General features: G+C 38.4%; 1 protein-coding gene across 1 annotated transcript in view; it reads left to right on the forward strand.

Moving 5' to 3' along the window:
- Nucleotides 1–25,627, forward strand: part of RAP1GDS1 (RAP1, GTP-GDP dissociation stimulator 1) — a 61,707-nt gene that overhangs the window by 28,234 nt on the left and 7,846 nt on the right. The window contains exons 5-12 of the mRNA XM_009697659.1: nt 6,900–7,046; nt 15,223–15,351; nt 17,770–17,895; nt 20,608–20,751; nt 21,024–21,155; nt 21,564–21,698; nt 23,251–23,376; nt 24,366–24,505. Coding sequence (XP_009695961.1) covers nt 6,900–7,046; nt 15,223–15,351; nt 17,770–17,895; nt 20,608–20,751; nt 21,024–21,155; nt 21,564–21,698; nt 23,251–23,376; nt 24,366–24,505 — 1,079 coding nt within the window. The remainder of the gene's footprint in view (nt 1–6,899; nt 7,047–15,222; nt 15,352–17,769; nt 17,896–20,607; nt 20,752–21,023; nt 21,156–21,563; nt 21,699–23,250; nt 23,377–24,365; nt 24,506–25,627) is intronic.

A 25,627-nucleotide genomic window follows, 5' to 3' on the forward strand; every position in this document is an offset into this window, starting at 1 on the left:
CCAAGCTCCTTTCAGCAGCACCCACCAGAACGCCCCTGTTCTGCGCCGGACTGTGACTGTGCCATGCTCCGTTCAAACCCTTGTTCTTGGAGAGTTTGAAGCTGAGAGACAACGTTGCACTTAAGGCCTGGGAGTAAAAATCCTAAATTAATTGCTGTGTGCAGGTTTATTCTGTTAATAGCATGAGATGCTATAAATGCCTATTTACCAGTGTAGAAAAAGTGCCTGATGTTTTACTGTATAATTGGATTCCATGATTTATTTCATGCTGTATGAAATAATAAGCGTAGGCTGGCTTCAGCTCTGACTTATGCTCTCATAAAGCTAATTTGTTTGACTGCAATGGAATTACTAAGGAGTTGCATAGAGTTATAAAATCAACTGAAGAATCTGCTGTAAGCATATTGCACATGAAAAAGGCAGGCAGAGGGAAGTACTACATTCAGCTTTGAGGGCCTTTACCTGACTTTTATATATATCTAGTAAAACCTTCTCATACTGGTTGGCTTCTTTATTTTTCAAATAGAATTCAGTAGTGGAAATTACTACACTTTAAAACTCAAATCTCCTTGGAATCCAGAACAAATGACCTCCCAGTATTGCGACTAGTAGTATTTTATGTCTTATTGCTGGTAAAAATATTCTATTATTATATTGAAATCTCAGGTCCATTAGTAGAATTTGACTGGAAGTATTAAAAAGTCTTGAACAGTAAACTCATCACTCTTCTTTTGCCTGAAATCAGAAACATACGATTTTTCTCCTGTGTATCTGAGGAATACAAAAATAAGCAAATTTTATTGGAATTAAATTGTGAAGTTGAATCTGGCTTGCATTTGACACCTGCCTCAGCGTAACATTAGGGAGATTGTGATACTGGCACATTTACCCGTCCCTTCAAATGTTCTGCCGAACTCCTGACTCTGTAGACGAAAGAAATCCCACAATTTCTTCAGTCCTTGAAGGCACTATATTAAAAGACAGCATTCTGTTAGCATTTCTAGTTTACTGTTTACATATTTACTATTTTAGCCATACTTTCTAAAAGAATAACACCCTCGATGCAGCTGGAGTTAGGGCTAAGGATAGTTGCCAGCAGTTTAAGATGGACTGCTTACAAGACTGGTAGTTGCCAACAGCTTGAGATGAACTGATTACAAGACTGTACTGTTTATCTCTGAAGCAAGCATGACTAATTCAAGATGATTTTTTCTTCATAAAGTAAAGATTTTAAGGCTATAATGATTGATTTTAATCAATAAGCACATAAACTGTACTTGTGGTAATCAGAGTCTTATAATTCCTGAAGGAATTAAATCAAGGGAAAGGAAATTTCAGTACAAGATAGAGCAATCCCAAAAATCATCTTTCAAATTATTAAAACATAAATTTCAAAATACAGTTTTGCTGTGTCCTGTCCCTCGTAGACAAGTGCACAGAAGACATGGAAAAAGCAGCAAACACTAATAGTGCAGTATAATTACATGAAGCTTACCTTCCTTGAAAAAATAAAATGAATGCAATGCTGCTCTGTGTTCTGTAACAGGGTTGTAGTCTGTAGTCTTGCAGTCAAAGAATTGACAGGGTCCAGAATCCAGTGATTTAAAAGCATGCACAAACAGATTGAAGATAAAAAGCAGGGTCAGGTATTAAAACTGAATGACAGCATTGCATTAAAAGTTTTATCTTTACAGTGTTCAGACAGGAAGAACTCCCAGTTTATATAAATGGCAATGTTCTTCCTAATGTCTACATAGGAATGTCTACGTGGTTTACACTAGCTAAAGGTTTGCCCCTAACAGAAAGATAACATATTCAAAAACCACTATTTTCTCAATAAGAGAAAAAACATGTAAGCAGGACCTTTCTTCCTCTGGAGTTCTACTCCTGCTGGTTTTTCCCCACGCATGGTCATAATTTTCTGTGTGTCACACCGTAATTCCCTCTGCAGCAGCTGGTGTGGTATCTCAGAAGATTATGGCTTCAGGTGAAAGAGTAAGCAGCAGGAGCAGCTGAATGCCTCAGTACAAAAAACGATGCAAAGAGGACTTAATTAAAAAATAGAGGAAAATAAAAATAGAACATATAGAAAGAACTCCTCCCCTCCCCCACCTTGGGCAACTGTAAATTAGTTCATCTTTTTTAAAAAAGAAAAATCTTATCTATAAAGCAGTGGTCTAACCTAAGCAATATTTTGTTCAAATAGAATGAAGAATTGTAGCCAAATGCAATAAAGATGAAGGACTTGAAGTAAAATGACAGTATGTCATTGAAATGCTTTGATCATTACACCCAATTGCAGAATAAAAGAATTTTAAAAGAAATACTTTATATCGTTACATACGAAATTGTAATGTGAAAAACAAAATTCACATTTCAGAATGAAGATACCGTAACAAAGATTTAGCAAAGAACTGTTTGGAAAGCAGTGGCACTGTGGCCATCATGATGTAAAGATAGGATAGGCAAAGGTAATACAGAGTGTTCATGCCTTACCTTTTTTGTGAGAAAAAAATGGACAAGCTTTCAACCAGCCGTTCAGTACATCACTATACGGAACATAATTGTCTATGCTTTTACTTAGTCTTTATGTAACTAACTGTGATGCCATCATCACCAGAATCGTAGACACCTACCTCATTTTTACCAGCCTGTGGGTTTACTCACCATATACACACTTAAATAACGGTGTGCATCTTTGCAGGACCAGGATCGTTTCTGAAGTACAAATGACTTCTAAACCATAGTTTAAATATTAGAGATGTTGAAGAGAAAAGTTTGGAATAATGGAGGAACCAGACCAATATATTTTAAAACTTAATTAAAAATTGGGTAAAACATGAGTTTTTAGAACGGTCTGAAACGGTGGTGTTTTTTTCTTATGAAGGCATAGCTGTATCTCCTAACAGAATATGAATAAGAAATGGTTTTGTCCCAATCTGTATGAGACGCATCTGCTTCTTTAATGTCACTTGGATTAGCAGAGCTTAAACTTTATATTAAAAAAAGGGCCCAGTATGAAAACAACAAAGCTAATTTAAGGTTTAGATTAAAGAGCACTAGGTCAGGTATTTGCAAAAATATTTTCTGATATCTGCCTATGCTATGGCACGACCCTTCGCCTGATGTGACTATTTTCAGTGATGACAAAAGTCAAAGTATTGGTGCATGTGTTTTAGAAATAACTCATTGGCTGTATATAGCTTATGCTTTACATTGTTTTCATACTTTAAGCCGTTTCATTAATTCTTTTTTCATGCTAGCCTTTCATGACTTAGTGGCTTAGTTTAGGGTTTAGTAAACTGGGGAAGAAAAGGCAAAATTACGCAAACACATCTTGGGTAAAGCAAATTGAAGCTACTCTAAGCGCTGCATTTTGAAGACCTACCACTCATATGCACTAAAAAAATTTGGGGCTTTGACTTGGGCATCCATTGGAGAAGGCACGGCTGAGCCATGGGGAAATTTGACAAGACTGTTCACAGGGGGAATGTGAGCAGTCACAGTAATTGGATAATCCACATTAAAACCTAGTTTTTGCTCCAGCGAGCAAGTCAGGACAGAAAAAGAGACTGTACTGAGTCTTAGAGACGGTTGCGTTGCATTGGGCTAAAGAACATTGCAGAAGTAATAACTCATTCTGTATTAAATCTTACCGTACATTTTGAAGGGAGAAAAAAAAAAATCCCTCTGGTCTCTTGGGCTGTTGTCATTCTGGCATCTTTAAACAGTCTTACGTGCACTTAAAAAAAAAAAGCTATACAGCAGCATTGCCCTTTGTGAGCTGTGGTGAAGCATTTTTAAGCAGAAACGTGCATGCTCTCGTTAAACTGTTCAATCACTGATCTCTTAAGAATAGCAAATGTTTATTTAAAAAGGTCACAGGAAAAAATTTCAACACAGCTTCTGGGAGGCTGGAAGCACGTTAAGTGTGGGAGTTCATAGAGCTGCTGAACGGCAAGATAATAGTTGGATTGAGAACAAGACATGGCAACATGCTGTGGTCTTGTTTTGACTGTAAATGATTTGGAGTTCGGCGAGTGTGCTCGTGTGCAAAATCTGTTTCTTAGCAATGGAGAAGGGAGAAGCAAGTCGGTAATAAGTACATGGAGCATTCTGAGTCAGAAACAGCTTTTTGCTTGGGGATGCAACGGGGTGTCATAGCCTGAGCTTGGAGTGGGCAGTCGAGACCTTCAGAATTTTCCTCCTACATCTGGTACAGGATTCTTTGTGGCCCTCCACTGACAAGCTGAGTTAATCCTCTTGGGCATAAGAAGGCAGCACCAGGAGATCCTAATTATAGCACTGGCCCCGCTCCGTTCTGCACCCAGCTGCCTAGGGCAGAGAAGCCGCTACACAGGGTGAGCGCTAGCATGGGAAAGAGGTAGAGCAACAAACTCAATTATGGCATCTCTTTTACAAATCTGCCAGCCTATGTAGTCATGTCAAAGTCTGGTACTTGCAGCCTGCCACCTGCTTGGGAGGGATCCTGAAGTTCATTTTATCCTAACTTTTTGAGTATACTGTAGAGAGACAGACATTTCTTGGAGTGAGATTTCTTTCTGAATCTTTCTGACTTACTTTTGCTGTCTGCACAGCAAAAGCTGATTATCTATCTACCTAACAAAAATACTGTGTAGATAAAAATTTTGTCATGTATTTGAAGTGAGAGACTATTATGTACTTAAAGATACGGCAGTTTTTGATATATAACTTCTTTGGCAAGCTGGAGAAAATGGAAGTAAAAGGGTATATGAGTTAGATTTTCATTTGTTGTAAGACATTATTGCACAATTATTTTCAGTAGAGTTGCACCAAATTCTATCCAGGTAAGGAACTTGGCTTGTAACTGGTTTTAGGTTTTTTAATCCTTGCTTCCAAACCCTCACCTGACTCTACCTTTATATTATTCTTTGCTTACGTATTTTATATGTAGTTCCATATTAAGACATGGGAACAAGCTTGACACCTGATTCTTATCTCAAGCTTAATTCAATCACAGTTTTAGTTTGTTGATTTCAATTGCATGATAGTAATTTGAGGACCACATTCAGTCCATCTGATCCACTCAGTGATTCAGTTTCATTTTGCACACCTGTTTTGATTCACAAAAGTTATGCACAAAAGTGATTCACAAAACAAGTGAGTCAAATACAAACTCACGTATTGGCATAACTTTTGTAATAAAAAAATACAAGAAGAGGATACATAAAACAGGATGCTGGAATAGTCCAGCCAAGTTTGGTTTTTTCCCTTCTATTTCAGCACGATACCTACGTTTGTCACTCCATCAAGGATGTGAGAGATTTATTTCTTTTATATTTCTCCTTTTTTTATAGTCCTTCCTTGACGCAGAATCTTCTCTTGAATTTGTTTGACTATAAACACATTCCAGTTTCTGCTTTTTCAAAATGGAATGACATACCTGCAGTGAAACGCGGTTCTGATCACGTCCAGGGTGGAGACAATCATGGCAGTGATGTTTCTCCTCTGTTGCATGTATCTCGGTTGTTCTGCAAAAGACTTACTACTTTGGTAAAAAATTTAATAGTTAAGATCCACCAAGAATTACCCTTCCTTCTTCAGCTCCACTCAGCAAATTATCTGAAGTCCCTATACATACCCCTTATATATATATATGTATATTTATAGTTATGAATATATGTAGTGTAGGTGTATATACAATGCTTATAATCCTTTTATATATATATATAGTAAGGGGTAAATATGCCTCATAAATAGTATTAACAAGAATTGGAAGATTTAGAAACAACGTTTTGTAGAGCTCTGGAACACTTTCTAGTGGAAGATCATGTTATAAATGTGGACAACCTTGGGTTTCATATTGAATACATTGCAGAATGAGGAAAAACTTGGTATGTATGATGGGGAGAGAGAGGAGCGATGACAGAGTGGTGAATAACAGGGGAAAGAGGAGATTTGCTTTGGGGCCATTAAGATTTTGAAGGGGGGGGGTGTGTTATTTTGCAAAACTTTTGCTTTAGTGATTTTCCCCCCAAGGTTTTGTTTTCATCCAGATTTTCCAATTGATTCCAACTGTAATTCACTTGGAAATCTCTCCTTTCGGAAGCCCTGGAATTTAGGTTATTGACTGTTGTCTGTTGCTGATTGCCTGCCAGGAAAGGAAGCGGTATTGTCCGTTACTGTAATAGAAGGCCAATTTTTCCTTTATTCCCACACTGGTACGTCAAATCTGATTTGCTATACAGAAAGAGTTCCATACAAAGATTATGGTGTGTTATTTACGACACGTCAAAACATTGTGGTCTTTTATAGATGCAGAGTGAATTTTTCTTTTAGCCATAGAAAAAGAATCTGATAGCGGTATTAAACGTCAGGTACAGAAGTACAAAGAACATGCTGTGTGGCAGAGTGCGTGCGTGAACGCAGTTTGTGACTGGGAACTAGTACTTCTGTCTGCTTTGTCTGTTTTATTCCCCATTTTGTTTTTAAGTAACCTAAGCAATTTATTTTCTGTATTTCAATTTCTCAACCTGCATAACAGCAAGAGTAATTTACCTGGTCCACAAGGGTGTATGGAGTAGGCTTTGCAAAGTGCTCAGAACCTCCCTCTGGCAAAACCCAGAGTATCTTCAGAATAATATTTATCAGCTCCGACGGCTCTGCCTCAAACACTGAACTTCTTTACACGGGTATTAGTGCCAGGTGGTTAATCCCTTTTGTTGTAGGTGTTCTCACTTTCCTAGCTCTGTTGCGCTAAAAGCTGGCCCTCAAGCATCTCTCTAGGTGGATTTGACAGCACTGGAGGAATGACTTCACTCTGTTTAAAAACTTCATTTTGTATGATTACTGTTATGTTTGGGACTCTACAGTGGGTTTTGGTTTCATTTTTTTTAATGTAACTCTTTGTTTTACAGATGAGGGCAGGAACGCAGTTGACCATGCAGGTGGTGCACATATTGTAGTAGACCATATAAGGTCACTGTGCAGTAAAACAGATCCAGCCAGTGAGAAGCTCTTGACTGTCTTTTGTGGCATGCTGATGAACTATAGCAATGAGAATGGTAAACAACACCGAAAATTTGCTTTATGTCTACCAGGAGAACAACCCCATCAAAAAAAAGAAAAAAGATAAAAGTTAAAGTCAACTGTAGGCTTACATTGTGGATACTAACACTAAGTTATTCTGAAAAGATCAAGTGCCTCGATTCACATATATGATTTTCTGTTTCAGTAAAATTATGTTCCCCAAAATATTAAGATATCTTCCTGATGCAATTCCATATAGCATATCGTATAAAGTTTTAAAATCAACATCTGGAATTTACTTCTTTGTCTAAAAGCAATACATGGAGATGTATCATACACCTTAGGAAAAAGCAGATTTACAGAAGTAAACTAGAAGGCTACATTAAGTCCTCTCTTTTTCATGTAGTATCAAACAACACCATAAGGCTAATTTGTTGCAGACATGCAGTGTTGTCTTGTTGATGATTTGGGGGTATGTATGCCAAACTGTTTTCCTTAATCATTTTTCTCCTTGTGGAATGTATATAAAACCATATGTTACTTTCTTCTAAGATAAATGGGGAGTAACTTATGTGTATGTTCAACACTGTTGTGTGTCTACAAATTCTAAGTTTATGTTCTTTATCCCATTAAATGGAGATGTTTAGGGGCTGGGACAAAAAACACAAAATAGTATCTTAAAGAGAAATCCTTGACCACTGAGGGTAAGAAAATAGCATTCTACACTAGTTGTACAAACGTACTGATATTTTAGGACCTAATTTGCTTCTGCATGCAAGCGTGGTAACACGCGAAACCGTATTTTACAGTGTTCACACACTTCCAAGTCTTTCAAAATTTGAATCTAAGAAAATGGGGATAAATGAGGAAAGCTAAATAGAGGCTGTTCTCCTGTCTCCTGACTTGTAATGGCACAGGTTGCAAATGTAGTTAGCTAATCACATTGTTTCTTCAATCATGCCCATTTCCTGAATTGTAGTGTTTTATCTTAGGAAGAAATAGCTTCTCTATTAGCTGCTCACCATTTCCTTAAAGTTGTCACTTGCTGTAACTCACTTTCCAAACCTATGTCCCCAAAACTCTTCTACTTTTCAGGGTGGTCCATAGGCTTAATTTTTATTTTTATTTTACCTTTACTGTATAAATTTTTAATCTGCTTTATCATCTCTTCTAGCATAGTTTCCTTATGCGTTTTCTGTGCCATCTCTCTGGAACTCTCAGCTCTTAGTGTTACTTACCCACCTCCAAATATCATTGTTGTATGTGTCTCGTCTCTTTCTCTTGTTCTTACATTCTTTTTTTCTCCTCCTTTCCTAGTATTATCTAAGAATTCTTGTTTACTGTACTTCTTCCTTGTTCTCCAAATAGCAACTTTCTAGTTCCTTTATTTCATGTAGTTTTCAGGAACTGCTTTGCTTGATGTGTGCATGAGTGTCACATTTCGTTACATTTCATAGTGTTAACTCTGTATTTTATTTATTTGTTAGAAGATTTGGAGCAAATAGATATTCTCACCTCTAAGCTACCGGAATCTTCTCGATTAATTAAGACTAATGAGCATCCGGTATATTTGGTAGCTCAAGATAGATGAGTCCAAAAGCGCTGTGTAGAGAGATACTGTATCAGTTTTGCTTCAGTGACCAAGCTCCCAGCAGATCTTCCCTAGGAAAACTAATTATGAGATAAATCTCCCAAACAAGCAGCTTCCGAACAGTTTAACTGTTATGAACATTGAATAAATGACTCATTCCATCTAGTAAGATAGCTTATTCTGATGCAATCAATAAAGCAGTTGTGTAGTTTAATGACAACTAGGAGGATTCACTAGCTGCTCTCTACTCTGCTAAATGACATCTTTCATCTCGCACAAACTAACGAACTGACGCAATATCCACAGGAGCCATTGAAGCAATGTCAGAAGTGAGAAATGCAGGAGTGTTCCCAGCTCTTGGATCTGGGTGCACGCCACCATCGTGCCCTACCACCACATCAGGGAGGAATAGGAATGCTGGGGGCTTACCAAACTCTCACCTTACCCCACATACTTGGTGGTCTCCATGAGAAAGGACCTTTTGGTCGGGACTCAGTTCCTGTTTGGCCCAGCACCCATGGGTATACTGCGTAAGACTTGTGTCCTGTACTTCCAGTGTGAATTTGCTTGCCGACTGGGGCAACTGTTGAATTAAACGCCAAATAATCTGCCAAATCAATATTTAAAAAAAAAAAAAAAAAGAGTTAGAGGATTAAATTTTTAGATGAAAACTCAATGACTGTACCTGCAACACGTGAATGGAGAGACGAGTAGTTGACCCTGTCTTGCCAATTTTGTTTTAAGAGCTCTAAGTACAATTGGACCATGGTTGTGAACTGCTCTAAAAATGTCACCTGCAGACCATCGTAAATTTTCTGGAAAACGGTCAATGTCAAATAGAAGCCCAAGACAACCACTTACCTCCAACACATTGCATCATCAGGTGGATAGTATTCTGCGTAAATGCAGTTCTTTGCTGACCTGTTAAACATGAAAAGTCAGATTGCCCTGACAGTTAATTGTGCTCACAGATTAGCAGATGCTATTTTCAGGATTTACTTGGAAAGGCTTGATCCCATCTTACTTACGAAGAAGATAAACACTGTATTGGTTTTGCTGAAGGATGAGGAGTTGCAGCTGAGTCCCAGATTGCTTTGTAGTTATGGAAACAAATTGGACAAAAATAAAAGAAAAAAATATTAGAAATGTAAGAAGGAAGTGTTTCAGTCTTTGAAATAGCACTCCTACCTTCTCTTTTTTTGTTTCTGTAATCTTTTCCTGCTTGGCATGCTATGTTACAAAATTGCAGGTGGGGACTTTGATGATTTCTTTACTGCTTTTAATGACTGGCAGACTTTTAAGTTGCACTAGCTATCCAGATAAGGATGATTACAGCACATTTGGTTCTTAGCTGCATCTAATTACCTGTGAACACCCTAGTATTTTCTAATCCTTAGCATTTTATGAGCAAAGAATATATAAATTCTTTTATTTGATTCTAAGCAGTTCATCATTCCCAGTTAACTAATTGCCCTCTTTTTCCATTAGCTATTATTATTTATTTTTAACAATCAACTACCTTATTTTTTTAACGAGAGACTCATTCTTGAGTACTTTAAGTTTTTGAGTTAGCATAGGGATTTATCACACATGAGTTTTACAAAAATGGCAACTGAAGAGCAGCTAGGAGTAGTATTTTCTTTTCCTGAACAGAGCAAAATAACGGAGCATTCTTGTATCTCGTCCCGCTTCTGGACACTCAGCTTGCAATTGTAACTCCATTCATAACTCTCTTGTCTTTAAAACTGAGATTCCCTTTACAAGGTTCTTGTGCCATCTGCTTGTGTTCAGGAATTGTTTTTGCCTGCTATCTCTGAATTCTTCCTTTGCCTCCTTGGAATCTTATAACTTCATTAGCCGCTACGATGTTAACAGAACAAACTCAGCTTTGGCATCTCTTGCAGTTCTTCTAAGCTTAAAAAAAGAAAAAAGTGTCACTTTTTTATTGCATTGCTAGAAATCAGAAGGTTTTTTCTGATGGGACACATCCCTTTGCCTTCAGCCCAGATTACCGTGACCATCTCTCTCTGTCATAATCGTATGTTACTACCCAAAGTCAATCAATCGGACACAAATAGCTCATCCCTGCTTTCCCTGATTAGTTCTTAAAATGCAAAGTTGCAGGTATGATAGGAGTGAAACAAACGTGTCACACATGTTTGTGAATGTTTTTGCTGATAGCTTAATCCCAAAAGAAGCAAGCCTTGACAAAAAACCTATAATAATTCTTTCTTTGTCAGGCTATGCAAACTGTATTTGGGTACAGAGCACCCATGCTTAAAGCTGCTGGTTTGGCACCTTTCAGCGGGTTCAGTGTGTTGTGCTTCTCCCATTCTGAAGACTGTTACCGTTACATATAGTCTCTGTGTAGCTATGAGTCTGGTTAAGAGCAGAGGCAAAGCAGGCTTGGATAAAGAGTGAAAAATTAATATCTAATAAAACTAATAATCATATGCAAACACTCACGTAAAAGAGCTAGTGACATGAGTCGTTACTCTGCAGATCTCATAATCCTGTGAGCCAAGGCTATTAACAAATTAGTGGGATCAATCTATAAGGTAGCTAATTGTGTCTTGAGATTTACAAAACAAACCATGAAATCATTTTTAAAGAAATGCAGAAATGATGGAAGAATTAGGCCAATTGGCTTATTAGGTAGTCAAATTGGAGATCAGAAGTTAACTGGATACAGTATTCATGTGTGAAAGTATATGTATAAGTATATATAGGCATATATATATGTAGATAAAAATAATTACGTTTATAGATTGCTTCCTCATCTCATTTCATATTAAACTTCAGTCTGTCAAGGTTGTCTTTCCTTCAGCGCCTTTGTAAAACATAACATTCTGGTGTTAAATCATACAACTGCCAAGCCTTTCTTCTTCTCACAAAACTCTTAGCGACTGGAATGAATGTTGGGGGCTGATTTGCACTGTTTACCATCTGCAGAAGCTACGTAAATACACAAGAAATGAAAGGGAGATTTACGGCACCATTATTATGGTCTAACAGCAACATTTCAGTAACGCTTCCTTCTAAGACTTACCTTTGCTAATTTTCATGCTTGCTGTGGTTTTTGTTTCATTTGCATCACAGCTAAAGATGTTCAGCATGCTTTCAAGGCCTAAATATACTTAAATGCAAAGTAACATAAAGCATGTAAAAGCAGATAAAAAGTATGTTTCTTACGATAGTGAGATAATCAATACAATCACTTATATGTTATATGATGATTTAACATCAATGTGGGGATTGCAAGCAGGTTTCTCTAGGGTACGAAATTATGCCACCAATTTGTACAAAACAAATTTTCCTTTAGCATTATAATCACAGTTACTGATGAAACACGAAATGACTAGTTGTTTTCTGAAATTCTGAACTAGCCTAAATCAGCATTTTAAACTCAAATGCCCCCAGTAAAGTTCTCAATTTGGGATATTCTCCCCAGATCTTACTCTTTGGAGTTCCCATGTGTGTCACCGAAGGACACGGAGCCATTGAAATTCAAGTTTTAGGTAGGTAATTCTTTGTGCTGGCGCATGTATTGATTGCCTTTTATCTACCTGTATATGCATCTGTACAGCATCACTGTCAGTGCTTTTCACCCCGAGAAAACACAGAGGCATCTTACCGGTGCAATGTGTGATAGCAGTGTAAAATTTGAGAGAGTTTCTTTTTGTGGCGTTAAGTCATACCTTCAGAAGAGACTTTCAGTTTTTCATGCTTCCTGCTCACTATGCATAAAGTTCTACTTAGGAGGCTGATAGAAATGCTCTTTTGTCCTGAGACACGATGTTGCCTGGCTTCATGGCTCGCTTTAGTCCTGTGTCAGGCAACTGCTTGTAGGATGGATGCATGCGTCCCCCGAGTTTGTCTCCTGCTCCAGCAGGGCCTTAACACGTCCTGCAATGCAAGGCTGAGACGCCCACGTTACCCAGTCTGCGGTCCTTCCTAGGACAGCCGGAGAACTGCTGGCAGTCCCTTCAGCTAGGACTGAACCACTTTGCCGTTTTTAATTTCTCTGCACTAAAAAGTGCTGTAGGGCTCCATGCCAGTAAGAAGCCTAATACTTTTCTCTTAAACTTCTCCCTAATAGACTTTGCTCTTGTATTTACTGGAGAAAGACCCTCCTGTTGGTGGTAATGACAGATGTAAATGACAAGTTTAGAATTTGTATGGCAAGCCCAGGCTTAAGTATAAACATGGTAAATAGCTACTGGCAGCCTTTTATTTTCAAAGGGTTTTGCCTCCTGTGCAGCTTTGTGACTCACAGGGTTGTCCTGCCTTTGGCAGAGGAGAAAATTTATCCTTTCGCTTACTGCGGTTAAGACATCAATATTTACTGTATTGGAAATTCTTGGAATCCTGTTGCTACCACTGTAGACCATTCCTGTGCTCATTCCTCTACTCCAGGGAAATGAGACTGGTATGGAGTCAGGTATAATACCTGACTTTTGACCCAGTACAATTGCTCGCTCTTGGTATATTTTCTTTTCCTTTTTTCCTACTTGGGAATTCTAGAGGCCCTTTAACCGGTGCACTCCATGGTCTCTTGAACAACAATATATCCTTCTCTTAAGATGCCCATTTCTTTCCAAAGATGGATATGGTTTCCCTTTTTCCACTCGTCTTCTCCTCTGCACTTTCTATTTATTTTGTAATAAGAAAGAGACAGCAGAAAAAACCAACCCTGCTCAAAATATGCTTCTGATGTCAGAACGCTTTGCCAAGTGAAGCCTATAGAGATTAATTGTCTCTTTGTCCGTTACAGTTGGATAAAGTGATCCTAGAGTGACTAAAGGCATAGTCTAGTAACAAAGCAATTTCTTTCTACATAATTTTCTATGGCATTTGTGGTTTGTGTCTTTGTTCCCCTGCTCTCCATGACTACCATTTTTCCTTCAGAATTTTTAAGTGTCTGCAGGGGACAATCACAAACCGAGGACAAAAACAGATTATTTACCAGTAACTTGAGTTCTCCTACACACTCATTTTCTCCACAGAACCACTCCAGCTCCCCCTTCCCCAATTTTCCTATTCAGAGTCAGATTTTTACAGTCAGTTTGGAATGAAGTAGGAGAGTGTAGTAGTGACTCACACACCTGCCGGAGGTAAAATGGCATTCAATGCATGCGCTAGTGCAATTTGTACTTACCTGAAATTTGACAACTTCAGCAGCTCTTTGATGTCTGACACGGTGTTCTCATAAATTTCTCTAAAGACCACAAATCTGTGGAAGAGGTAATCCCTCCCCCCAAAAAGGAAATTCAGTTACTGGTAAGTAATACAGTTTGCTTAAAGATGTCAAGCCATAAGGATTCCTGCTCCTCCCCAATAACCTGTGATAACCATGCCATTTACTTACTTAGTGTACCAAATTGATATTTATTATAGAAGTATAAATGAACTAAACATTCCAGAATCTTTTCATAATTTTTCTTCTATCAAAATTTCAGACACACTTGGGCGGAATCTTGAAGGCAAAGAGTTTTCCAATAGCGTGAGATGATACTAAATTTGCTAGACTTAAGATATAATATGTTTTTATCTCCTTGTAAAAATGTGCAATTTTTATGGCTCTGATTCCACAGATATAAACTGATTTCAGTTGCTCCAAATGAATTCCTTAAAAAAAAAAAAAACAAAAAACAACAAATTCCCCTGTAGGTCTTGAACCAAAGCTAAATGAAGCAATACAATTCCCTTGAATTCACTGGGCTTTGGATCCTTGTCTTTTGAGCCTGTAACATTTAAACAGAGTTAAAGTGCTTAGAAACAAAAGAAAAAAGATGCTGAGGAAAATTACTAAACAACATCTGTTGTGTTCACGTCTGCTTCATTCTATTCAACTGTGAAACAATGTTTTTCTTCTTTGCTGTGTTATAGGTAAAATACGTAAGAGACAATATCGTTATAAATAATCCTTTAAAACAATCATGTTTCTGCCTAACCATCAAAGCATCTTTCTATTTGCAGACATCTAGGAGCAATAACTTTCTTACTTGTAAATACTATAAACTTTCATCCTATGCAAGAAATTATCAGAATGGCTTCTAAGGACTTTTCTTAAACCTTCCATTTTTTTTGTCTTTATTAAACTTTCTTTTTTCTCAAGCTCCTCATAATCTACATTGTGACTTCCTGTGTTTATGAAACTTTTCATGTTTATTTCAGTGCCAGTTTATATTCATTCTAATTTTAATTTTCCAGTTTTGATCTTTAAGGGAAAACAGTATATAGGAACAAGCTCTCAGATAAATAATTATTTCACTGATGTAGTTTTGTTTGATTTCAGTCAACTAGTCTCAGCGAGCTCAGAATCAAACCCAGCATGTGTTAGGAACCCAATAACCACAAAATTATCAGTAGCTGCCTAATTCGCTGTACCCTATGACCAGATCAGGAGGCAGTATTTCTGGGAATACATCCCATTGCCAGGGGCAGGGGGAATTATGAGTCCATATCTCAAGTTTGGACCGGATCCTAGTTTAGAAGAGTAGAGGAGACAGATATTTTAATGCTGCTTAGCCTAGAAGTTGCTTTGTGTGAAAAATGCTTTTTGGTTTCAAGAATAGTATGGAAATGCTAACTCACTGTTGTACTTTCTTTTTATGTAGATACCCTGCAGTCACAGCTTATCAATATGGGTGTTATTCCTACGTTAGTGAAATTGTTGGGTATTCATTGCCAAAATGCAGCTCTGACAGAGATGTGCCTTGTTGCATTTGGCAATTTAGCAGAACTTGGTAAGTCCACAATATTAACCTCAAATTTACATCCAGTTTTTGTAAAGTTAAATCTTAAGACTAACAAAAGCCTTGCACTGATGCTTGTTCCATTCCTTTTGGTACATTCAAAATTTAAAAGCAAGCAATTTCTGCTTATTGTCTCTAAAATCTATAGTTGTCTTTTATATTTTTTTCCCCCTTCAGTAACTGGAATTTATTTGGGTACTTAGTACAACCTTATGTTTTATATGTTAACGTTCTTCGATGCAACTAAGCACATTTTAAATTGTCTAAACAGCATTCCTGAGTGCTGCTACTTACTGTGAATTATTTATTAATAATATAAAAAATGTATCCTGGTGTAGCTCCACAAAGTAATACTGGGATTAAATTTGGCTCATGGAAATCACTGAATGAAACCGAGACAGGCACAGTTCGTAAATCTGCCTATACAATATTCTTTTAGGTGTAGAGTTTTAACAGGTTCTAGTCTAAATACTTGCATGTATAAATCATGAATACTACTAAGCTGTAGATGGTATTTTTAGCAAGTTTAGTTACAGATTCATTTAAATTGAAGTTTGTGGTCCTGCTTTGATCCGATGTCTTTGTAAGTGGATTAGTTTTCATTGGAATTCCACCAATCGTAAACCAACAGGTTGTTAGGGCCCATGTTTTATTACCACTGGTGTTTTACATTGCTGTTCTTCTTTTGCTAGCCTATTCTGTGAAATTTTAGTCTTAGGAATTTTTTTGCACTGGAGTACAATAATATAGCAGTTATAATATCATCCTGTATTTCTAATAAGATTCAACAGTTCAAAATATGGAAAATACATCTGTGAGTTTGTACTATTTGATGGCCTGAAGTTATTGACAACTGTGTTAAGTTCATAGATCTCAAGGCCAGGGGGAATATCGTGTTATCTAGTGTAGGCTGACCACATGCATAATACCTTTGCTTATAGCAGACAAGTCTACTTAAATCAACAACAGAAAGAGCCATCAAAATAGCACTCTAGATCAGAGATCTTCAAGATGGGCACTACGTATTGTGTCTGCACAGCAGAACATGTAATACGAGTTGTATACTGGAAATTCTAGTGCTAAAATGCAACTAAACCCATAAGGATATTAAATATAATAAATAGTATCTTCACTGAGAACTACATTTCCTTTCCCTCTTTGGAAAGATCCAGCTCTGTTGAGTAATAAGAACCATGGGAAAGAGGCTTAACAGCAGCTGCCTCCTTTCCTGTTCCCATACGCTGAAAAGATGCTTGTTCTTTAAGATTGGCACAAAATTAATTTAGCTTGTAATACTTTAATCTCCCTTAAGCAATGGCTTAGTCAATCACGTCGTAACTGCAATATTTTATTTTTGCCTTGTAACTTCAGGGAATTTTATTGTGACGTTGTCATTTTCCATCACTTAAGAGACAACTGCATTGCACAGATCCCTTGAGAAGCATTATGTGAAACTCCTATTCTGTGTCAAAGCAGGGCAAAAACCCAATAAAGAAAGCAATGGTTCTGCTTTTAAAAATACTGGAAAGGTCAAAAATCCACTTAGAATATGCTATACAGTCATGCATATTGAGAGAAACCAATAACAGGATGTGCACAAAAGGGTCTAGGTCTGCAGTTCATGCTTTTCCCCAGTCCTTGGGGTCAATTCTACATTAAAATGATCCCTAACCATCCATTAGAGCAGTAGCAAAGGTGCTGGAAGGTTTTCTAACTACAGATGGCCCTCAGGAGGTGGCAAGTGGACAATGCAGAACACCAGCCCTACCACCTGCACCCCCCTCTAATACTGCCAGGGAGGAGGAATAAGATACAGGGAACGGAATAAGAGGTGCTTTTGTTGAATCTACATTTGAAGACCCCTTACCTGCTGGCTAACCCGCCTGGTAGTCAGCTAGCCCAGCTGTAAAGCTGCTGTATGCTATCTGTGCGGTATGAAATGGCCCTCCAACAGCCACGCACAGATTTCAAAGGAAATGTCACCATCGTGAAACCATGTAAATATTGAAGCATTCAGTACAACTCTTCTTCTCTCCCATAGAAAATGCAGTATATAATCTGCTAGTCTTCCTGTTAAGCCTGAGCGGAATCAAAGACTTAATTTGTAATGTTACTGTTTTTATAGCTACCTTTACCTGCTGTTGGGCAGAAACAACCCCAACAGCCTTGATCATATATTTATATATTTTTAACAGCCTTAATCATAATTAATTCAGGTCAGTACATTTATCTTAAAGCGTTAGGCATTTTGCTTTTCATTTAGTGACAAGAACAAGTCTATTGTTCTTGTCTGTGAAAAGCACTATTAGTCATCTTACTGAATAAACCTAGTAACAAAGAGAAAAAAATAGTCCTACCTTTTGATGTGGTTTGTTTACTTGATACTGAATTTTTCCTTTCACTTCACAGAGTCAAGTAAAGAGCAGTTTGCCTACACAAACATTGCTGAAGAGCTCGTGAAACTGTTCAAGAAGCAAATAGAGCATGATAAAAAAGAGATGATTTTTGAAGTTTTGGCTCCCTTGGCAGAAAATGGTGAGAATTTATTTTTTTTCTTACACTATTTTTTATTCATCTCCTTATATGTATTTTGGTATATCAGTATCTTCTTCAGGGACTAAATGCAGAGTAACCGGCTGCCTCGTTCAGAAGCCGCTAAGGCTGATCCTTGTGATCATAGTTTTCTATAAAGTGAATAGGTCTTAATTGTCTGAGCATAATGACAAGAGCCAACAAATTGTTGATGCTAATTCCACCTCTGATTCACTCTGTATATGGCTATGTTATATTTTATTTCCCTGTACCTGCAGTGGGAATATCAAAAGCCGCTTTTTAGAGGACTTTACAATATTTGTCTGCGAGACCCTGGCTCAAGCGTTCATAGTCCATTAGAGCACCAGGACATCAGTCATCACGTCATTTCCTGGGATCACAGAACCACTGCCAGTTCCATTTCCTATGGACATTATTTTTGCAAGGGGCATATTAATTGCAGAGCTAAGAGCTGGATGCTCTCCCCTACTGTTCATGGAGAGATGATAGGAATTTACTTGGGGTGTTTGGTGACAGCTGTTGTAGCCCCAGGAGACTTGAGTTTCATTCCCTGCTCAAGCCAGCGCAGGAAGTGACGTGTGCCCCATCACCCCTCCGGGCTGTTCCTCCCAAAGGAGTTGTGGGTGGTTTGTATCAGCTGTCATCTGCCCTTAAAGGAAAGGAAGGAATGAGTTAACAGGTGGAGCTGGACTGAAGTGGGAAGCAGTTCTGAGCGTGGAAGACATCACAGTACTTGACGGCTCTATAACCTTGTTTTAATCACCTCAGCATTAAAGCTTGTTTGAATGGAATAAATTATTAGATCGAATTGTAAACTCCAAAGATTTAGGTTTCACCCTACTCTGTTGTATGCACACACTCCGTCTTGTCTGTTTGACAGTATAAATCAAGATAAATTTTTACTTCAATTTAAAAAGTTACCTTGTCTTTTATTTTTTCAGTTCTAAAAGTGCACGGTTTGCCAAAATACATTCATTTATTATATAATAACTAGCAAGTTGCTCTAAGGTAGTTCCATCCTTGGAGAGTGACACAGAATTGGGTCGAACCTTTTGCAAGTTTGACGTATTTCAGTTCAAATGCTTAATTTTTCTTAGATATATTTTATAGTCACCGTAAAATTTGATACATTTACTGCTGCTGAACATGACTCAGGTGCTTGCATGTTATGAGCTAGTCAGCTGAACTCCTCCACCGTGGCTTCAAGGCGTACTTAAATGAGTTCACTATGTTGGTACTGTTCAGGTGCTTTTCATTGTAGATAATTAGCAATAGGTCAGGAGGCAAAAACATCTAAATGAAATATTAGCAGAGACTGGATTTTAGTGGTTGAGGTTTTTTTTTTGTTTTCTTTTGTTGTTGTTGAAGCACACTGCTGGAGCAATTTATATTTCAAGTCACAGAACGCCTGCAGCCTGGTATTCTGTAAGGAAGGGAACTCTCTATTTTTTAAAGTACCTCGGTGCAAAAGTGCCCATTTAAAAAATACCTCAACTGGATATTTTGCATTCCCTAATAAAGTTTATAAGGAATTCAGCTGCTTTTAGAGGAACAATGACTTTCACTCAGACAAAAACCTAGTGACAGCGGGAAATTGAGAGTCAAACACATCCTTCATCAGAGGTAGAACACTTTTCCTCACCTAACTATCGCTTGTAAACTACACGAAAAAAAATTTCCAAAGCTTTGGCCTTTAAAAATATTTGACTTGGGTTACACTCCTTATTGTTAAAACATTATTTCATGCAGAAAGCTAAGAGAAATCCATTTTTTTTGCACATTCCTGCAGAGGTTTGTGACCGTGCTTTCTGAAATCCGCGTGCAAAAACTACCAGAATCACTTTCACGTAACAAAAAGGCATAACACAGCATCAGATGACCTGCCTTTCCCACTTAACAGAAAGGGAGTTTAGGCATGTAAGGAAGATTCCCGGCTCCAAGTTCACAGGGAAAAAAATCTGTTAAAGATTGTGTTGGAGAAACAACAGAAACAATGTTCCTCCCAAGTCCTATGTTACCACCTAAAAAACACGTTTATCACCTTCTCTGTTGAGCCTTGTTGCCAATGACAACTAAGAATCTTTGCCTCATGAGTTTCCAGTTTTTCTTCAATCACAACAAATTTCTCTTCCAGCCCAGCCTTACAGTACTCCTCCTGCAGCCCTGTCAACGAATGGCAGAAATCTTGGCTCAGCTAAAAGAAATAGGTGATTACTTGCTCTAGATTTCATCAAAAAGTTCTCTATTTTATACTTGCATGTCTCTGTGAAGTCAGTAGCTCTCCTGCACGTGAAATAGAATAAGAAACCCTAAGTTTGTTCTGCAACACAGTCCAAAGTGTTTGGAAAGCCCAAGGACTGCACAGCCCTTATGAGCCTGCTGCGTGACAACTGAGATGCCAGAAGTTTGCTGTAGAGAAATAGCCTCATTTTTGAGAAGCGAGGAGCAGCTCCATACAGCTTCAGTGTATAGTTATGCTCTGAAGGCAGTCCAGAGCCGGGGGAGCACCTGGTAGATGAATAACAACAGAAGTTGGCCCTGAGAATTTAAAATAAAGAAGTTGCAGTTTTATCTACACAAGCTGTCAGTGAAACCATTGACATCACTACTTCTTTTCACAGTCTGTCCTGCGTGTACGTACAATAGATGTATTTAAAATCATGATTGACTCGTGTTATCCATGCTATTCTTCAGATGTCATTAAACTGCAGCTGGTTGAAGCAGGCTTGGTGGAGTGCTTACTTGAGATCGTCCAGAAGACTGTGGACAGTGACAAAGAAGATGATATTGCAGAGCTTAAAACAGCTTCTGATCTTATGGTTTTATTGTTGCTTGGAGGTAAGTATGGTGTGTCACTATCATCTGCAAAGCAACAGCAGATACTTGTAATGCCATTTGGATGCTGAATTTTACTATTCATTAATTTTCTAAATAACCTAGAGGACCTGCTACCAGCCAATTAACATTTACTGGGTCAGATTTTGTCTCTCATCCCATTGCAGGACTGGATTAATTGTAGTAAAGCCAGCACAGCTTCACAAATACAAAGAGAAGAATTTTCCCTAACAAACACTTCTTGGCTTGCTGACTGTCTATGCTTTTTACCCCAGATGAATCCATGCAAAAGCTATTTGAAGGAGGAAAAGGCAGCGTGTTCCAGAGAGTACTTTCATGGATTCCTTCCAATAGCCATCAGCTACAGCTTGCAGGAGCATTGGCTATTGCAAATTTTGCCAGAAATGGTAAGAATATGCCATAATAGCTTATGTAAATTTGTCTGTGCCCTTCTATTATGCTCTGTGTGTACAGCTACAAACAAAAACTGCATTTCATGGTAAAGCTGGTATTGAGCTATACAGCAACATCAGTAGTTTTATACTTCACAGTCCTGAAAAGCATTAAGCCTACTTAAAAATACTGTGTCACATCTGTAGAGAGGTAATAGAGGATTTCTGCCTTCTTCAGTGTTTCTTGTATCACTCTTCTAAATTTGTCATGAGCACTGCAACTCCCATTGATGATGACGGTCAAATTCTCAACAATGAAATCTAGAAAGGAGCAAGGAAGTAACCCTTCTATTCTTAAAAAGCTCACGTAAAAATCTTAGTAATAACCTTCCATTCACAAGTGACTTGTCTCATCTCGCACAGATGGAAACTGCATCCATATGGTGGATAATGGCATAGTTCAGAAGCTGATGGATCTGCTAGACAGACATGTGGAGGATGGAAATGTGACTGTGCAGCACGCTGCACTGAGTGCTCTCCGAAACCTGGCTATTCCTGGTAAGCTTCCCTTTGCACTGCTGACTGCCCGAAGGTGAAATTCTGTTCTCCCCCTGCACCTCCCCAGGGGATGAGGGTGGGAGAAGTGACTGACAGGCCTAGAGGCAGGTCAGACTGCTGGTTTTCATTCAGGCCCATCATCGCTTTTCTGTCTTTTGCACAGCAGTTGAGACAAGCAGTTTTAAATACATCGCAGGCCTATTGACTGTCCTTTGATCCCACAGTATTAGTCCCCACCAAGGAAAGGGCAGCTCTGTAATAAGAGCCGAGGAGGCCTCAGGTATGATTTCTGAATCCTTTCTGTCCAAAGCACTGCATTTTTCTTTTTGTTGTTGTTATTTCATTTGGGATCTCTCTCACAACTGAGGGTCCCCACCAGAGAGCAGTGCCCACTTGGTTGAAACACTGCATCTTACGGTAACTTCCCGAGGCTTTGACAAGTCCCAAATTAGAGTCGGAGGTAGAAAAGCCAGCCTATTGCAATTAGTTACGGTTTGTAGGCAATGAACTGAATGCTAATTTTGTCATTTTTAATAACTTAATTTATATGAGTTTTGATTACCCAAGCATGAAAGGCAGAGTATGTGCACATAAAAACAAAGCAAGTCTGTAATACTTGCGTAAGCTTTCTCATACCAAGCCAAAAATAAGTCTTTCATCCATTTAACCTTATTTTACTATTTTCAGTTTTGACAAGCAATAACTTTCTAAAAATGATTGTGCATACATAACTAAACCTGTGCAGCTTTAGTGGTATGCCGTTTGCTTACCTTTCTCAGGTGAGTAATTCTGTTAACTTCCATCAGTCGGCAAGCTTCCCCGTAGCTTGTGCTCAAGGATGTCTGCCAGAGACCTACGCAAGATTTCATGCACATTGTTATAGAAAAATGAGCAAGTAAAAACTGGTCTCAGCGATAAACTGCTTGCTAAAGAGTACTTTGAATACGAAATAAGTACTTTTTAAGTACAATATTGGACCAAGTTTGCACCTTAAATATATTTCAGAGAGCTCCATAACAGTGGAGAATATAGACTAGCGGAGGGGATGAAAGAATTTGGGGGGGCCTGGGGTGTGTGCAATACAAGATCTACAGACTCCAGACAAGTCAGGCCACGGTGTTTTTTGTATAAAGTATTGGAACTGGGTAAGAGGTTATTCTGCTAATTAGATGCTTTGCCTATGTGAAATAGAAGAGTGTTGCTGGGAATCCATATTTTGGGGAAACTGGCCTGGGCTTCTACTTGATGCATTTTGTGGAAGATGCCTTTCGTAGACCAGGGGGATAAAGTCTAGCCTTCAGTCCATGTTCAGGCTGAACACTGAAAATTAGATGTGCATGCTAGGAAGAGGCACTTAATTTCACACCTTGTCTTAGCAACCATGACATTTTTCCACAACACGGAATTGCCAGTGCACACTCGTGTTCCTGAAATCTGTGTTCACAAGCAGTTTTTCAAACTGTGTCTGAAAATTTGCTTCAAGACCATCTTGGAAGTAAACTGCATCTTCCAGAAATGTTCTTGAGATCATCCTTGTTCTTTATTCATGCAGTTGTAAATAAGGCTAAGATGCTATCAGCTGGTGTTGCAGAAGCCGTATTGAAATTTCTCAGATCGGAGATGCCCCCTGTTCAATTCAAGCTGCTGGGAACATTAAGAATGTTAATAGATGCACAAGGTAAAAATAAACTGTTCTCTATGTTAAGTGATTCTCTTTGGTTCAGTCTGTGATATGCTGCCAAGATTCTTACAAGAGAGAAGCAGAGGGTTTTTTTAAATTTTATTCCTGAAGTCTTGGAATAAATCTAAAACATATGCAAAGGGAGAGGAATGTGGGTTGTTTTTTTTCCAGAACTCCTAAACTGACTACCAGGGACCCTCAGAATGGGCGTCAAATGCTCATTTACTTTTGTAGTTCAGAACTCTCCTACAGCGTCACATTATGAGTATGTATTGAGATGCGAGTGTTTTAAGGTACCACTCCTGTTTTGCTGTTCACTTACTGCATTTCCTGGCTGTACCTAGCTCCTTGGAACAGACTAATGCCCTTGTTAATTGATAAAATGCAATTTCAAAATGAACAAGCACCTTTTAGTTTGACGGCTTGTTCCAGGATGAGGATTTAGAAAATCAGAAGACTGCTAAAAACCAAAAGCAGTTAATGAGATAAATTAGCCAAGTACTTATTTTTGACCCACTAGTCCTGCATATTTTTTCAAAAGATCCATTCTAGTTCTAGCAAAGCTATGAGATGTGAAATAGAAATTAATTGAAGAAACTGATGTGACTTATAGTCTAGAAAACCTCATCTAACTGACAACAGTGCTCCCTTCTGGCAGGGGTCCCTCGTGCTTTGAAATTTTTGAGCTAGCTCACCTGGGGCTGTGACATCACCTGTATTTTCCCTACTCTTAATGAACACACAAGCCTCATTAACCGGGCTGGTTTTCAAAAACTGGATTATGAATGTTTTTCTGTATTTTGTTTCCATTTTGACTGGCTTTACTCGCTTCCATGCAACCCAGACTTCTCGCACCATTAGTGCAAGCTAATGAAGTTCTACTTAAGAAACTCCTTCTAGTTAGTAACTTTCTAGCTTATTTTTCTAGCACTTGCTTAAAAAAGTGACAACTTTTTTATTGTGTTGTTGGCTCCGGCATCATGTAGCAGAAGCAGCTGAACAGCTGGGCAAAAACGTAAAACTGGTGGAACGATTGGTGGAGTGGTGTGAAGCCAAGGATCACGCAGGTGTGATGGGAGAGTCCAACAGACTACTTTCTGCACTTATACGACACAGCAAATCAAAAGTAAGTTAGCGGTGAAAAAGGTCAGCTTGTAAGAACTAGGAGTTACCTCTGCACTTGGTATCGGTAGCCGAGCCTTCCGGTACGTAATCCTTCTGAAGAGCGGAGTTGGTTAATTCCTGTGTTACATCTCCTCTGACTCGGGGACCTGCCAGTCAGACCCAAGTGACAGGTTTAAATGCTCACTGGAACTATGCAGTTTAAAAAAAAAAAAACACAACAACAAAAAAAACAAAGCAAAACAATTTCAGAGTGGCAGGCCAGTTGAAGGAACACTGTTAGCATTCACGTGGCTAAGTCTTGACTCATTTTTATTTGTATTGTATCCTGTAGAAGTTCAGTGTGCCATATTTTCCATTTAAATGCTGCTATATATGAAGAATCATTGCACAGTTGTTACAATCTTGCTATATATTTATATAAAATTGAGATCCAGAAATAGCCTGTCCCTATACTCTTCATATAGCATATTTCAGAGTTTTAAGATTCTAGTAGATTATTAGAAATGATCATTTATTCCAAATTCTAGTAAAAAGCTTGCTTATACATGGCAAAATGTATGACGTTAAGAGAAAGTGTTGGACAGATGCGTTCTGTCCCTCCCATCACCTTCGCATCAGTCAAATACCTTTATATAAGCAGTCCAAGTCCACTGTCCTCGCTCAGGAGAGTCTTAGGTGAAACACAGCCTTAGAAGGGACAAAAGCATCGCCTCTAGAATTGAAGCTGTTTGAGGCTCAGACTTCATTTAGCATGTTCACTGATACGAGCACAGGCTGCCTGACTGAGCTTAAATAGCGAGTGTGATTTGCAGAACTCGGACTTTAACAGTGACCTCTTTGTTCATGTATGGCATTTGCAAAGTGAAAAACATACTGTGGACCTCATCTATACTGAGGCTCTCCAAAAACAAATCAACAGGCCTTACAGAGATTTAAATCTGCAAATGTCTAATACTACTGCCTTTAATGCCCATTCTCCATTTTACGTTCAGCCTGTAAAATTGATCAAGGTTTCATTTTCTCCGACTTCTCATTTTTTCCTACACCCCACACACACAGTCCCCAAGACGCATGCGTAGATGGTACTCACCTCCACAGCTGCCAGTTTTTATCAATACTCTCT

Source organism: Cariama cristata, unplaced genomic scaffold, assembly GCF_000690535.1.
Source record: "Cariama cristata isolate BGI_N322 unplaced genomic scaffold, ASM69053v1 scaffold1173, whole genome shotgun sequence".
In the NCBI taxonomy this organism is placed as follows: Eukaryota; Metazoa; Chordata; class Aves; order Cariamiformes; family Cariamidae; genus Cariama; species Cariama cristata.